Consider the following 15506-nt stretch of genomic DNA (forward strand, 5'->3'; position numbering starts at 1 on the left):
CAGTTCGGCCCTCTTCTAATTGTCTATTTACTTCTTTTCGAAAAATGGCTGACTAGAGATAGACGCCAAATCCACCGACAAGACGTCCATTAGCGCGAAGAACATTGCCATCACTGGTTTCACTATCAATGACAAACAAGTCACCCTCACAGTCGTATACAATACCGTTACAGATGGGGTTGTCTCATCGAGCCATGTGTCTAAGAGCATCATGGAGAAGCATTACCCTAAAGAGTTGCAGAGGTTCTGGGATGCCTATGGGGGACGAGACGTGGCGACAAAACTGGCCAGGTAATCATTTACTAAGATAATTTAATCAATGACGCTTTGCCAAAAGGTGAATCAGGTATTATTGGCTACTGTGACACATGCCCGAGACTGGGCGCGAGTCACATTGACAAAGAACATAATCGTCAGCACATGACGACATCAAACAGTACCGCAAGAGCATAGCGAATTCAATAGGTATTATATGAGGAGAACGGTTTCCTTCTTGTACTGTGCCGATAGCTCATTAACAGATATGCCACGAGGAAGACCCATCCAGATCCAATACCCCACCCGGTAGTAGCAGCAAGGTTGTTCCAAAGGTTCGTACAGGACAAGGCCCAAAAAGCGAAAGTGGAACTGATGCCCCCGATCAAGAATTAGCAAGTAGCGGAAACGGCCGTGGGCATCTTTCACGGCCATTGTATGTCTTGCAGCTTGATCACATCCTTCTCGAGTCAACTGCGGAATCACGGCTCCATCAAGATGGGATATCACCGTCTCACCCTCAAGATGCTCATCCCAGCACAGGGGCCCTTCTAAGTCCGGATCGAGAACAACTGATAAGACACGCTGACTTGCTTCGGCAGGCTCACACTCCACTTGGAGTTCGAACACATAGCCTTGCATCTCGATCCTGTGACCCATGGCCAACTCTGCGGGCAGGCTATCAGCATTGATATTTGATCAGACTCGTCGGATGGAGGCGAAACATTGCTTTTGGAGCAGATCGTCATCCACTTCAAGGATAAAGTCTCCCTCAAGTGAGGCCCAGCTCCAAGAAGGTGCCATGTAAGTGGTCGATCGTTTTGTCGGCGAGCCAGCCGCCCAGCATAGCGCCGCTGGCAGATGGGCACGCCACAGGCCGGCTAGATAGTTATCAGCAATGGAGAACCCGTGAGATTGCCCAAAAGACTGCACAACTCTAGAGAATGCTATCAGACGATCTGACTCACTTGTGAGTTTGGTCCTTGCGTATTCCTTAACGCGTTCGTACCATGTAGTACAGAGGCTGTTGGGGTTGTCTGGCATCGTGTTATCCTCCTTCATTTCCTTGGCTTCTTTCCACCACAACCCGCGAGAACACATCGGCGCTCCATTCGGACGGATTTCGCATGCCAGCTGTTTCCGACAGTGCCACCATAGCTGACGGCTACCGAGTATCAGAGATCGTTTGGACAGATACCATTCCTGGTATACCCAAGCTCGAGAACGCAAGGTGCAGTAGGCGACGTTTTCGTAAAATTGGTTGTCGTAAATGAGCTGAAATGTTGTGCCATTGAAAGCAATGTTCTCAGGCACTAGCAGTTTGGGTTTTCTCCTGATGAAGCTTCTCCCAGAGCTGTCAGATGCTGTGGCTGAACATAGGTTGAAGAATGTGTGTCCATAAACGAGTTTCATATCTTTTGCTTCCCGCGCCCAGTCCTCGGCCGAATCCTGAATGATGCATAATGAGTCTATCCATATGTAGTGAAGTCCTATCTCACGACATAGGCGGATAGCTTCTTGATAGGTGTTGGGAAGCTGTGCTAGCGGTAGGCCGGCCCGAAATTCCCTGACATTGCTCTCGAGGAGCTTGATTGTTTGGACCTTTCCCCAGCAGTGGGAAAATGCCACGTAGGGCGCTGAAGCTTCCTTGTTCGATGTTGTAAGCCTGACATGGCCAGCATCAACGATATGGATCAACCGGGTTGGACGGTACGTCTGGTGAAGAACTAGGCATTCTTCGTGCTCTCTGCTGCATGTTTCGACCCATGTGGTTGCCAGCTTGATGAAGGCTGGGTCATCGACTGACATAGCTGGCGCATGGTACGGAATTGTATCGATTTGACCTAAAGTGAGGAGTAAGATGATGGTGATCATTCGTAATAATATCGAGCTCACAATACCTGAGTCTCTCCAGAGCTGAAATCTCCAACAGTATGCCGGACCATCAAGTTCCTCCGTCTGAACCAGTAGGCCGTCTAGAATGCTTCCATCGTCTTGGATCCGAAGATCGAGGTGATATTGAAATTTCCTCGCGAGGCAATGAGAGCGATACAAGTGCCACGATTTGCTGTTCTGGATCGTCCCGCAGACGTAACATCCCAGCTCGGCCGCGCTTTCGACATGGTGGCCGCTTTGGTGATGAGGTCGCCAGCCGTAATCCAGTTTCCCTATATGAGCCGAATAACACACGGAGCACAGGGTTGACGGTTTTAAAACGACCAGTTGACCGTCTGAAGACATGGATTCAAGGGTGAGTGGATCTATCTTTTTTGGATGTTCAAAATTGAGATGTGGGAAGAGAGGCGAATAATATCTGTCTCACACTGAGATTTTTCGAAGCATCAAGAAGAAAAGTTGACCCTAGGACGAGGCGGGGTAAGTAATCGACACGTATCATCAATCGATACTAGACATGTTTGCTATTGTAATCAAGATTTCTCTGGTTGAAGCAAGACTATGTGCAACTTCATCGTCCCACGCTGTACCACTAGTTACGCGGCTGACCATCTAGACTCGGATCAGTCATGTGCAGGTCTCTACTACTTGCAACATGAGGGGACATTGTCAAGCGAGGATCTTCATGCCATTAATAGGCGAGACTGGATCTATGTGTGTTTTTTACTACCCTGGCTGGTGGTTTCTTTTGTAGACGTCCCAAACAATATACTGACACTGTACACGAAATGAAAACAGTTCAATGGTATTATTACTAGTTTAGCAAAACATCGATTGTCGATCTGGTGGTGAATTAAGTAAATGGATAAAAGAACTCAACCATCGTCTCTACTTGAAGCCCGAAACGCCCGTGTTATACCCTAGAGTCAGTTGAATTCAATTGGTTTGTGTAAATTATGACGATGAGCCTTTTCGAGATCCTGGTGGGCTGAAGAAATCGGGGGTAGGCAGAGGCGGCTTCAGCTCTTGACCCAAGTACTCGGGCTTGGCAGCTGCGGCATCAACGATTGTCTTGACTCTGTCGTATAGCTCTGGCGCTTTGGCGCGATCTCCAGGCTTAATCTGAAGAAGACGATCGTTAATGACAGTCACCAGATCCCCGAGGGCAGTCCCGTGTTTACACAGAGGATGCTCTCGTAGATGTCGAACGGCTTCAGTAACTGCTGGATGAATTCCTGTAGATTGTCCCGGTTCGCGTGAAAAGAAGTTGCCTGGCGAAACTGGATCGTTTTGGTCTTTCCTCTTTTTGTGGAATCCGTTGACTACTGCAAAGTCATACACAAGCCAGACGGTGAATTCGAGAAACATGCAGCCTGAAGACCACATGTCATACCGGCGAGGCCTGGGTCTGTTATTCCGTTGGTCGTCGTCTGCCTCGGGGGCTTCGTAAGAGACTGTCGATTCCGCTGTCATTGTCGCTGAGTTTCTCAAGTCAGTCGCCTCTGTATGAAACTTGGAAACACCCATGTCTGCGAGAACCAGTGTTGCTAGATTGGCTCCTTGGTGTTCTTCAAAGACCAGGATATTCTGTGGTTTGATGTCGCCGTGGCGTATGTTATGGTTGTGAAGTGCACGAATACCGTCGACAAGACCTAGAATTTGCTCAAGGACCCATCGAATGAGGCCTGTTGTTCTGGGTTTGCAGTCATGTTCCCCCCAGAAGTCTCTGAGCGTGCCACCGTTCGCCCAAGGAAACAGAAGGTAATAAGTAGAACCCCTTTCGCAGGAAGCTAACAGAGGGATCAAGTGCCCGTTCTGTAATCGTTGGATGATGTCTAGGTTGTTCTTCTCTCTGGTAAAGTCCTCTTTCTTGTGGAACTCCTTGATAGCGACGTAGGCCTCGGCATCTGCCTGGGGACAGGTCAGTGGATTTCTTTTCCCCCGTCGTTCGACATACCGGAAAGAGGTGCTGATGCGCCGGGTGTAGCTTAGCCTTGTGGACCACACCCATGCCGCCTTTCGCAAGTTCCGTTTCACATTCTGTCAATGGCAAAGCGCACTCCGGTTCAAGGACAAAATGCAGGCCAGGTTTGTCGAGGATTGGTGCCTGGACTATCCATTGCTTCTTGAGAAAGTTGTCGACCTTGTCCCCTTCTCCCCATGACATGGATGAGGGAAACCTCTTGTTACCACTCACAGAAGCGAGTACGTTGTACTCACTGTCGTCGCTGTCATCGCCGTTCCGACAAAGTGGTAGGTCCTCGTCAGTGATGCCTTCGTTGATGAGCTGCTCTATAGCAGCAGACTCCTCCATGAGAACGAGAACACAAAAGATCCTCTTTGCTTCTGCGGCAACTTTGTCAGAAATACAAGAGGACAAGAACCGTCTTCTCCTTGGCAACCCTGCTTGAATGTGTGCGAGCGTAATCTTGTCTAGTTCGTCAGCCGGGATGAATTTCGCGAGCCGACCCTCGAGCGGACACGTGCGCATCAGCTGTTTCAGTTGCTTGTATAGAGTCTCCATCGTGAACGAATGATCTCGGTTCAGGCAATTGAATTGACCGATAGGGCCTAAGAGTACGGCTGACTGCAGCTACGCGAAGACAAGAAGCGATCATGTAAGGGCAAAGTTCGTGCTGACGTGTCGGGCATAGAATGGCTCCCACCATATCAGGTCTTCAAAGGCTACGCAAACGTGCGGCTCTGTCTTATGGTAGCCTTACAAGGCAACCAAAGGTGGCTGTCTGGTGTCATCTTGGGGGTGTCATCTGAAAGACCGGCAGGTCTGAACGGGGTTGAAAATGCCAATAGCCTATGTGACATGCATGGCGCGTTGCAGCAATCCTGTTACCGATGGTGTGAATAAAGGCCAATGAGACTTTTCAGATAACAACCCCTCATCTGTGGTTATCATGCCCGGCGAACCCGAATGTGGCTGTGGAAGGCCTCAAAATGCCTCGTTCGCGAGAATCCGGATTGAGGACAGGTAAGCACCGTCAGGGCAGACAGAGTACAATGCAATTGATGTAGGATGAAGAAAGTATGTAATTCGGCAAGGCCCCTAACCAGCTTAAGACCCAAAAAAGGCACCTGTTGCGCTTGTTGTTCGACAATGTGAGTGCACCATATGCTGGTCAACGCTCTCAGCCTGATCGATAGCCGAGGCAATCATCTCAGCCCGGTGTGGGGGGAACTGACGCAGTCATCATGAAGTTTCTCTCTTGGCACAGACTGTGCCTCCACCACACTTCTTGGTGGTGTGTAAGACTGAAAGCAACGGCTCGCGGAAGGGAGTAACCGCACCCCTCTCACGTAAGATGTATGTACTGATATCTGACAGCCATTGGCTGATTTTGTAAGCATCAGATGAAAAGGCAGCCAGGCGATGAGAGATAATGGGTCTTGCCAATGCTTGTCTTTGAATCCGCGTATCTTGCGGCCAGGTACTGCTCCATGAAGTGTCTCGTATCAGACTGTCGCAATGCAAGTCCCCACCCCCGAGTTCACAGCCCTACAGGCATGACCCAGTTTGCCAGCGGGACAAGCAGGTGTCATCAGATCACCACTTTACTTGCATATGCATCAACAGCAGCCAATGTCTGGGAGTGCCCACAAGCGGCTGAAGACTTCCCCGCTTGTTCAGACCAGAAGAACAGAACATGCCAGCACTTAAAGGTTGGATGCCTAAACGACTAGGCACCCTTCACGCAAGTCTCCCGTCAACATGGCATTCCTGAAGCCTTTGTTTCGGTTCAGCCCCGGAGTGATTTGGGAGTTGCTCAAGCACACATTTCTTTTCATCCAACCTTTTTCCATGATAGCCATGGATTTCATAACCAAGTTCTTTCCTACCGAGGCTGACAGCACCACTCGAAAGAGGTTCGTCACAAGGCTTCGGCAGGCATGCAAGCCGAGCGCACTCTCTGGGGATTCTTTCCTCCCTGAGGGCATGGTGCTTAGCCTGGTCACGACCGAAACAGTGAGGCAAATGATGCCTCGCGCCAGTGATGACTTGGTTGAGTTTGTATGCAGCCATGCCAGAAAAGTCTTCTTGACCACTTTGCACAGCAGACATGACAGAGTTCATGCCGCCATGAACAGCTTCTGCGCCCATGGGATCACTGATGATGCGTTGCCCATCAAAGCCCTGATCAAGGCACGAGACATTTGCGAGCCCCCAACGGAGAAAGGGACGGCAACAAAGTGTCTCCATAAGACGGCGTGGCCCTGTTTCGAGTCATGGGAATGTTGCGAGATCTCGGATTTTCAAAAAAGCCAATGGGTGTTCTGTGCTCCAGTCTTCATGGAGAGTGACTCGCTGCTGGAATTGGAGGAAAGCCACGTGCTACCTTTCACATCAGTGGACGAGATTGGCACCGGAGGTCATTTCGGTACAGTCTCCAGGGCCAAAATCCACCCTGACCATTACCGGGGCTATGCATCCTCAAACAAGGCAAGTCATGAGCAGAACAGGCAAGACAGATCTAGGGGCTGACTAACAGCAAATTAGGACGAAAGTGGGCAAGTCTACGTTGCTTTGAAGCACATGAGAGACCTAAGGGAGCGAGGGTACAATGTCCAAACTGCATGGGCCAGCGAAGCGGGAGCCCTCGATCAAATCAACCAACTCCACAACAAACACCTGATCCGCCGCACAGGAGCTTTCAGGACGGGCAAGAATTACTACATCATGTTTGAGTGGGCTGATGGCGGCACCCTTCGAGATGTTTGGGGGAGACAAAACGTTGACCATACCACCTTAAACGGCACTCGCATCATGCAGGTCTTGGAGCAGCTCCATGGCCTAGCCGAGGCACTTTCGAAACTCCACAACACAGTCAACACCAAACAGCTCAATGGAGACACCCCAGGCCCTCTCCCCAGATCCGAGACCATTCTGACACCTCCCTCTCTGAACGTGCCCAAGGTGAAGCTTCAAGTTGACAGCGACAACAGCGACAACACCGGCGAGGAGCACTGGAGGCACGGAGACTTGAAGCCAGACAACATCCTACTCTTCAAAGACGCCACCTCTCCATGGCTGGGAACTCTCAAGATTGCAGACCTGGGCTTGGCAAAGCAGCATGCATTCGCCACGTCCCAGCGAGTGGACCCAACCGGACAGAAGTTCTCAACAACCCACTACGAGGCCCCTGAGGTCATCATCAAGCGATACGAACCACGATCTCGACTCTATGACATTTGGTCCATGGGTTGCATCATCTTCGAGTTCGTTATCTGGCTTCTCTATGGCTATCCTGGGTTACAGAGATTCTACGGAGAGAAGCCGCCGACAAGCAGGGATACACTGTACTTCACGGTAAACTCAAGAGAGGATCACGCGCAAGTCAGCGACATTGTTACGAAATGGATGGAGTATATGCTACGATTTGACCCAGAGTGCAACGGCGAGTCTGGTACTGTCATTGGGGATCTCATCAAACTAGTCAAAGACAACCTTCTCGTGGTGTCCCTCCCGGGACAGATGGGCCAGGGAAGAACTCGCCAGGGCGCAGACTTTTTGGAAAAAAGCCTGAGGGACATCATGAACAAAGCAGTGACTAACCGCGGAGGAACCTATCTCTTTACTCGGTCGAGCCGGAAAGCGGCACAAGCACTGAAAGAGATGAGTTCTCTTTCGACGGGTTCTGGGGGACAAGCTGTGGCCTTGAAGAGCCCAAATCTGGTAAGATTCTCTTAACCTATGCCTCGACTATGGGTACTGAGTAGCATTCAGGATGTACGTGCAGCAAAAAGGTGAAGAGATTTGAGTCACTATGATGGCTGACTGATGGACTTCACTCAACTTCAAAGACCGTGAGTAAATACAAAACAGTCAATATGATAAATGAACTAAAACAAGTACAGTATGTGAGTTTCTAGCAGCTGGTCCATGAAGGCAAACATGACTAATCGATGGCCCGTTGATCTGTCCAGAGTGTAAGCCATTCCAAGGCCCGCGTTTCTACACCAATGAGGTGTCTAATTGTTCCGTACAGGTGGTGAGTTTTTTGTTTGATAGCTTACTATACTGGTTTGCAGAACGTACTAAGTGTAATAGAAAGTATGCCAGTCCTTTGGCCTATTGACCCTGGATTAGGACTGACAATGGCTAGTTTGATAACGTTTGGGAATTTCAAGATGACAACTCGTTTGCAACTAGCTTCCTTCGCAAACAAGACACTCAACTTTCGAGACCTTTCCCTCCTCAGTCGGCTGTACTGTGCGAGCGCTGTGCGCGCCTGAGTCTCTTGACTGACATTGTTCTAATGAATGACACATTTGCCACGATCAAGAAGCTATCCGAAAAGTGTCACCTCCACCGCCTGATTCTTGATGGCTTGAAGGGATACCATGAAACCAGCCTGATCGAGGTTCGCCGTGTTGGTGGTACTCTGAAGCTTAACGGAGAGTCAATGTCAGGCCTATCGATCTGCAGAGGCCTAGGTATGCCGTTCCTTGTTCCTAAATCATCACATTTTTCGATCCTGATTTTCGACAGCCGAAAACACGAGGCTGCATACAGCCACTAATTCCCTTGCCAAGATCCAGATCGGTCTGCCTCAACTCCCCGAAGTGAACAGTTTCCCATTCTACGATTTGATCTTGCACTGGATCCAGGACTGTGATTCAAATCACCCGGAGTGCCGCCCACTGAATCACGACCCAGAGTGTTTGCCGACTCGACTACTAGATGTCAGCCCCAGTGGAAGCCTGGATAATGACTCATTGGTGCATTTACTTGTAACCAGAAGAGATCTGGATACAAGTCACGACTTACGCTACATCGCACTCTCTCATCCATGGGGAGATACCCTACAAAATGACCACTTCTGCACAACCCCTGAAAACTTTCACCAACGGCTCATCAGCGGCATTCCTTTTGATCAACTTCCCCTCACTTTCAAAAATGCAGTGAAGGTTACTCGCTCGCTCAATATCAGGTACCTGTGGATCGACTCACTTTGCATCGTCCAAGGCGATGGCGGCGATTTTGACACCGAGGCCAAGAACATGGAAACCACCTTCAGCTCAGCCTATTGCGTGATAGCCGCCAGCCGCGCTTCGGGAACATCGAGTGGGTTTCTGGGAGAGAGACAAGCGCGGAAATTCGTCAGATTTGACGAGGCGACGGGTAGTCCACACTACGTCTGTAAAGCCATCGATGACTTCCAGCATGATGTGATCGAAGGGGATCTCAACAAACGGGGATGGGTCCTCCAAGAGCGCGCCCTAGCTCGACGAACAATCTACTTTACCGAGAACCAGACATACTGGGAGTGCGGGAAAGGTATTCGGTGCGAGACTCTCGCTCGCATGACAAAGTAAGTATCCTTCCTGATTTATGCATACCTCAACTAACCTTGAGGATTTAGCACTAAAGTCGCGTTTCTGGGTGACCCGAATTTCCCTAATTTGTCCATTCAGTCTACCAAAGGAACGAGGATTCGCTTTTACGAGGAACTCTACGAGGGATACTCAAGACTTGAATTCACCAAAGCCTACGACAGGCCCATTGCCATTGCCGGCCTTGAACAGCGACTCGTCAACGCTTTTGAAACCCATGGAGGCTATGGCGTCTTCCAGGGGGGATTTTTCGGGAGAAGCCTGCTGTGGATTCGTGACACCAGGTTCACGGACAAGCTCAAGAAGATTGACTTCCCTTCGAGCCAGAAATATGCCGTCCCAACGTGGTCGTGGATGGCGTATCAAGGAGCTATAACTTTCATGAATGTTCCTTTCGATGAGGTTGATTGGGAGGAGGGAAAGGATGCGATCAAGTCACCGTGGACGTGGAGTGATTCATCATCGAGCTCAACCACATGGCACACTGGGAACTCGAATGAGAACATCGACCTAACGGCCTACGCAAGAGATTTAATAAGCCCAGGGTCACCTGAGAAGGGAATCGTCTACGACCAAGGACGTACGGGTCTTACTGACGGCAGACTCAAATGTGTGGTTGTTGGAAAGGAAAAGGTACGGGATGAGAAGACGGATATGGCACTTTTGCGGCACTACTACGTCTTGGTAGTGGTTCCAAGGAGAGGCCGGGAGACCGGGTATGAGAGAGTGGGAGCTGCTTGTCTGCCTGGAACATGTATCGCTTGGGACAGAGAAGTGAAATTGCGAATATTCTAACTTTGCTTTCCTTACTAGCTGGAATGGGACAAACAACTTAATTACCCTACCAGAAACGATGTAACTCTCCTCTCATGTTTTCTATTCAAACCTTAAACGTGTTGGCTCGCCCTTTAATCACCTGTAGATGGTCAGGAGAAGGTCAGGTCCGCGAAACCGAAAGTGTTGATGACAGGGCAAGCTTAGTCACAAGTGATGGATGATTTATTATCGCCGCTATCACGGCGGCCAAGGTGCTATAACTACTTAAGTTTGCTATTTAGATAATAAGTCTATTTTACTTGTAGAAAAGGCGCATTATGGTTTGTAATAAATCCAAATATAGGGGGACCTGCCCTTTCGTAGTAGTCAACTGTCACTTCTCAGCCACTTAATGACTACGGTACCGCTGCCCTTCACCTCACACTTTACTAGCCATGATCCATATTTAGATTCACATCGTCCTACTCTTCGCCTTGTGGATAGTCCAGCAATCCACTGCCGAGCAACCCCCCTCCGCCTTCAACCGAGGGCTATCTTTGTACATCAAATTGCATGCAGCAGCTGCAGGGCTTGCATTACTTCTTAACCCTAGTTTGGCGACGCGGACGATCCGGGAACGAATCACTGCCTACCGAAAACTCACAGAAGACATCCAACAGCTCCTGGATCTGTATTATCATCAGGCTACCTCCTTTGCAACCCTGGACCGTTTCACGGAACAGATTGCCTCCCTTGTGAATTTCTACGCCTCAAGCCCAAGGTCATCTGGCGTCACAGCAACAACGACGTCCACCACCACCATCGGCAACAAGTCTCGATACACTTATTCGTCTCTGGCCGGGAAGAACCACATTCGTCTGTTAATCCTATGTCCCACTTCCACGCCGGACGCACCCCTACGCGGATACCTGTTGCCCATCCACGTGGGCAGTGTGAAACCCTCTTACGCGGCCTTGTCCTACTGTTGGAATGATTGCATATACTCGTCTCTTGTAGATGGAGAGCTGTGTATTTTCCTTGAGGACCTCCCATCCTTACCAAAAGGGGACCATCATGGAAGACCCCTCCCAGCAAAACCTCTGCCAATCACACCCAACCTTGTCAACGCCCTCCGAGCTATTCGGGACGGCGTCTCTCACATTGCGATTTGGGTGGACCAGATCTGTATCAACCAGGCCGATATTGACGAACGGTTTTCTCAGGTGGCGCTGATGGGCCGTATCTATACAAATGCCCGCTACGTACGGATCTGGATTGGAGACGACACACAGGATAGGAGCGTTGACAAGGCTTTTGACCTTGCCCGACACCTGGGATCGTTCGGCTCGCGCCTTCACAAGGAGTTTGCCCCCTCTCACGGGGTTGGCGACTACGACGTAGATGTTCAGACCTGCCGCAAGTACGGGATTCCCTTGCTGCAAGAGGCCATGAGCGAATATGCCACCTTGGTGTCCTTGATCTGCCGTCCCTGGTTCTCCAGATCGTGGATTGTGCAAGAAGTGGCCCTCAACGAAAGCATCAAAGTGTCGTGCGGCTCTTCCGAGATCGCCTTTATCCCCCTCTAGACTACAATATCATTCTACTACCAACAATTCTCCAGCAACGTTAGATCGGCACCACGAAACATCCAAGAGGCTTATGGGTCGTTAAGCCTTACATTTCCCGGGAATACAGCTCGGGGGCGCCGGAATCTGCTTGCAATCCTCCTAGACCACAGGTGCTGCCTGTCTACCGATGCTCGTGACAAAGTGTTTGCATTCCTCAGCATCGCAGTGGATGCGCATGATATTGGCGTCGTGGCTGACTATAGCCTCTGTGCTCGGTCCGTCTTCACTAAGACGGCGGCCAAGATGATCCGTTACTACCCTAACCTCGACATCTTGAGTTATGCAGCTCCATGGCCCCGTCTTAAGAGCTCAGAGGGGAATGGGATAGCATTCGGCAAATGCAAAGACGCAACCAATCGTTGCCAAGACACCCCCCATCCTCCCACCCTGCCAAGCTGGGCCCCCGACTGGTCCACTGTGGTTAATTGCCGCTCGTTCAGGCCCATAGGCCGAGCGAAGAGAGTCATAAGCTTTTCCGCCACGGGAGACTCAAGGCACAAGCCCCAGTTCCGCAAGAACGACACTCAGCTGGGCCTGCAAGGAATTATTCTAGATCAGGTCGCCCAAGTAAGTGGCACATTTGGAAGGCCTTTATCGGAGCAGTGTGCCTTTTTCAAGGATGCAGAGGCTATTGCTCGGGTACACAATACGGCAGTTTACGAACCTACGGGGGAGAGCATGTGGGACGATAACCGGTGGGGATGAGATGCTGGCTACGACATGCGGACGGACGAGTTATCAAGTGACGACGGAAGACTCCCCAGTCCCATTCGAAAAAGAGTCGTTCCATGAAAGATACCAGAACTGTCTCGGACACTTACATCTCGCCCGGCGTAGAGCGGAGCTCCAGTCCAAGAAGGGCTTTGACTGGATCATTTTCAGACTGGTATACATGATGTTTTTTCTGTGGGGATTCCGCTCCGTGTGGTACAACCCTATAGATGTTGCTATATCGGAAAGATTCATGCTGGAGATCCTAGGCGGACATACGAATCGAAGGTTTATGCGGTCTACGAAGGGTTATATTGACCTTGCTGGACCCCAGGCCAAACCAGGGGATTATATTGCTCTTTTTGCTGGCGCAGCTATCCCTATCATGATCTGGCCGAGGGGAAAGTCCCCAGATTCTACATCCATGTGGGAAATTGTGGGAGATGTTTACGTTCACGGCGTCATGTTCGGTGAGGCATTCAACGTGGAAAAGTGTGAAACGACGTGGATAGTTTAGGACTTGGCCGCGCAAGCTATGATCATTGCCATGCTCTACGGTGCTATCGATATCGACAAGGCCATCAACTCCCCGACAGCAAATCACCCCGCGACGTGATCATTCCCTTCACACGTTCTCTGAGGCTTCATTTCATGCAGCTTGTGAGCCAAGTCTTGAGCATATCCACACATGGTCATCGTGGGATTCCAACTACCCGCAGTTGGAAAAAGGGCAGCTCCAGTGACATGAACATTCTCAATCCCATGAGGACGATAAAGCTTATCCAAGGAACCACCAATTTCCTTGGGTCCCATAAAACAAGTGCTTGACTCATGAACAATACCAGGGATTCGAATAGTGTCGACTGCTGGTTTCGTCTTAATCCAGCCATGAGTTGTCTCATCCCACCAGTCGATACTCGACTCGTGTTCATCGCCGCCTGACATTTCTTTGATAGTATCGTAGGTTGCCGTGTCCATCACGTCCCAACAGGCATAATCCTCGTCGGTCAAGGTGTATTGCAGGGTGACGTTGCAAGTCGGGTCAGTGCCTTTGTTGAGAGTGACATGATTCTTGGTGTTCTTCTCACTGAACTCCCCAAGAGCCGAGCAGACTAAACAGTACTAGGTTAGCTTCTATCCTCTCTTGCAAAGGACGGCTTCATACCAAACACAACATAGTCCTCAGAGCCAGTAAGTTGATCAAGGGTCGCCGCAGCAGCATAATCTGGGCATTCGCGAGCCGCGTCCTCTGCATCGTTTTTCGGGTCGGGACTATTCAGCGCCGTGACGGAGACGTGATACTGTAGGCCACTCTTAGGATCCTTGCCAGCCAGATATGCAGCAGCGATTTTGAGCGTGTCTTCCTTCTTCCAGCCCTTGATGTTCTTCACAGGGCATCTTGCTGAGATATGGGTCACGTAGTGGCCGGTAAGCCTCTTACCGACGGTGTCACGGCAACTCTCGAAAGAATTCAGCAACATGGTGGCGTTGGGAATGGCTCCAGCGCAGAGGATGATCCTGGTCTTGTTACCAGTCCACGACAAAGTACCCTTGCTGGTTTCGACAACGCGGACAAAATTATCGTCGTCGCCTTTGACCATGCTTTTCGCTGCACAGTCAACCATGATTTCTAAAGGCGCTCCCCCGTTAGTTTTGGCCAGTTGCCTCTGTCGTTCCAAGATGCCAAGAAGAGGCCCAGGGACAGAAAACTTGTTAAATCGCAGACGAGAAGTTGGGCTGCGTCGGCCGACAGCAAGTGGGGCTGACTCAACATAGTCCGCAGTAGGAATTTTGCCAACCGAGTCTTTGAGAATGGCATCAATGGCAGTCTGTAGGCTTCCAAAGACGCCATCGTCGATCTGATCTGCGGATGTGACATTCAAAAGTTCTTTAGCCTCTTTCCAGAACTTCTCTTGTCCAGCAGTCTTTTTCATGTCGTCGGGAAAGTCGCGCATGAGGTCTAGACTCGGCCTTGGGCTCCAGGCGGACCAAAACGTGGATCGGCCACCGAAAAATGGGCAAGAGCCGTGGCAAAACTTGAGCTCCTTTGTTTCAAAGGTCTTGCGTGAGAGGGTCCAGGGGAATGTCTCAGAAGGCCCTCCCAGAACCATTTTGAAAGGAATGGGTAGGTTCTGGAAGTGGGAAGGAAGCCAAAAACCTGTAACAAAATAAAGCATGAGACGACGGCACTACTATAACGGTATATGATAAACTAACAAGGGGAATTCACAGGAAATACTTACCTCCACGCTCTAAGCAAAGAATCTTGGCATGCTTGTTGAGGTCGAGGGCCTTCTGAATGAATGCGAGAGCAGTAAAGCCTGAACCGACAACGATGTAATCAAAGTCTCCATGGGCCAGGATATTCCCCCAAGTCTGGTCACTACGTAGAATCAAGGTCAAAGTTGGAATAAACATTGCAAAATCCAAGTATTATTGCTTCATACCTCGCGAAGTAGTCAAGGGCCATGACCGACGTAGGAGTAGGTGCCTGCACGCCAGGCACAGGGTACCCGTAGGTGTTGGCTGGCAGAGGCTGACGATCATTGTGATTTCTACCAACGCGGCAGTGAAAGCTAGGGATCGTTTTCCCTGGAATGGTTAGGTAGTCTGGGAGGCTTTCAGTGTTCATTGTGGAAGCAGGATCACACGTGGCCGTGTATTGTAGAAGTGAGTAAAAGGTTTGGTTCGCTTTTATGTAGCCTGCTTATTTGTTGTTGTAACTGTTCTGGAGCGTCCTATTTATGTTTTCATGGCATGCAGCACCTTTGTGAACTGAAAGGAAAGGGAGACCATCTTAGAAGGCCACAAGGAGGTACACAGGAATGTTGCCGACATTCTGTTTTCCCTCAGCTTGCTAACGAGTTATGTGACAAACACAGCTGATGCATATAATTTCGAATCAGCTCATGA

At 50.1% G+C, this 15506-nt stretch overlaps 4 protein-coding genes across 4 annotated transcripts; 1 reads left to right on the forward strand and 3 right to left on the reverse strand.

The window, feature by feature from the left end:
- Window positions 1-954: 954 nt before the first annotated feature.
- Window positions 955-2064, reverse strand: NCS57_00936800 (HET domain-containing protein; the record flags this gene model as incomplete). The annotated part of the gene is made up of 2 exons (XM_053059146.1): window positions 955-1136; window positions 1224-2064. 2 exons carry the CDS (start codon window positions 2062-2064, stop codon window positions 955-957), a joined length of 1023 nt encoding a protein of 340 aa, XP_052911217.1.
- A 1041-nt stretch (window positions 2065-3105) lies between these two features.
- Window positions 3106-4675, reverse strand: NCS57_00936900 (Protein kinase domain-containing protein; the record flags this gene model as incomplete). Its single annotated transcript, XM_053059147.1, has 2 exons — window positions 3106-4062; window positions 4109-4675. The coding sequence occupies 2 exons, from the start codon at window positions 4673-4675 to the stop codon at window positions 3106-3108; spliced, it is 1524 nt and encodes a 507-aa protein (XP_052911218.1).
- Window positions 4676-6244: 1569 nt separating this feature from the next.
- Window positions 6245-11840, forward strand: NCS57_00937000 (Protein kinase domain-containing protein; the record flags this gene model as incomplete). Its single annotated transcript, XM_053059148.1, has 6 exons — window positions 6245-6604; window positions 6662-7837; window positions 8268-8598; window positions 8654-9476; window positions 9528-10214; window positions 10868-11840. 6 exons carry the CDS (start codon window positions 6245-6247, stop codon window positions 11838-11840), a joined length of 4350 nt encoding a protein of 1449 aa, XP_052911219.1.
- Window positions 11841-13193: 1353 nt separating this feature from the next.
- Window positions 13194-15225, reverse strand: NCS57_00937100 (GMC-oxred-C domain-containing protein; the record flags this gene model as incomplete). Its single annotated transcript, XM_053059149.1, has 4 exons — window positions 13194-13705; window positions 13759-14751; window positions 14837-14976; window positions 15041-15225. 4 exons carry the CDS (start codon window positions 15223-15225, stop codon window positions 13194-13196), a joined length of 1830 nt encoding a protein of 609 aa, XP_052911220.1.
- Window positions 15226-15506: the final 281 nt, after the last annotated feature.

Source organism: Fusarium keratoplasticum, chromosome 7 (genome assembly GCF_025433545.1).
Source record: "Fusarium keratoplasticum isolate Fu6.1 chromosome 7, whole genome shotgun sequence".
In the NCBI taxonomy this organism is placed as follows: Eukaryota; Fungi; Ascomycota; class Sordariomycetes; order Hypocreales; family Nectriaceae; genus Fusarium; species Fusarium keratoplasticum.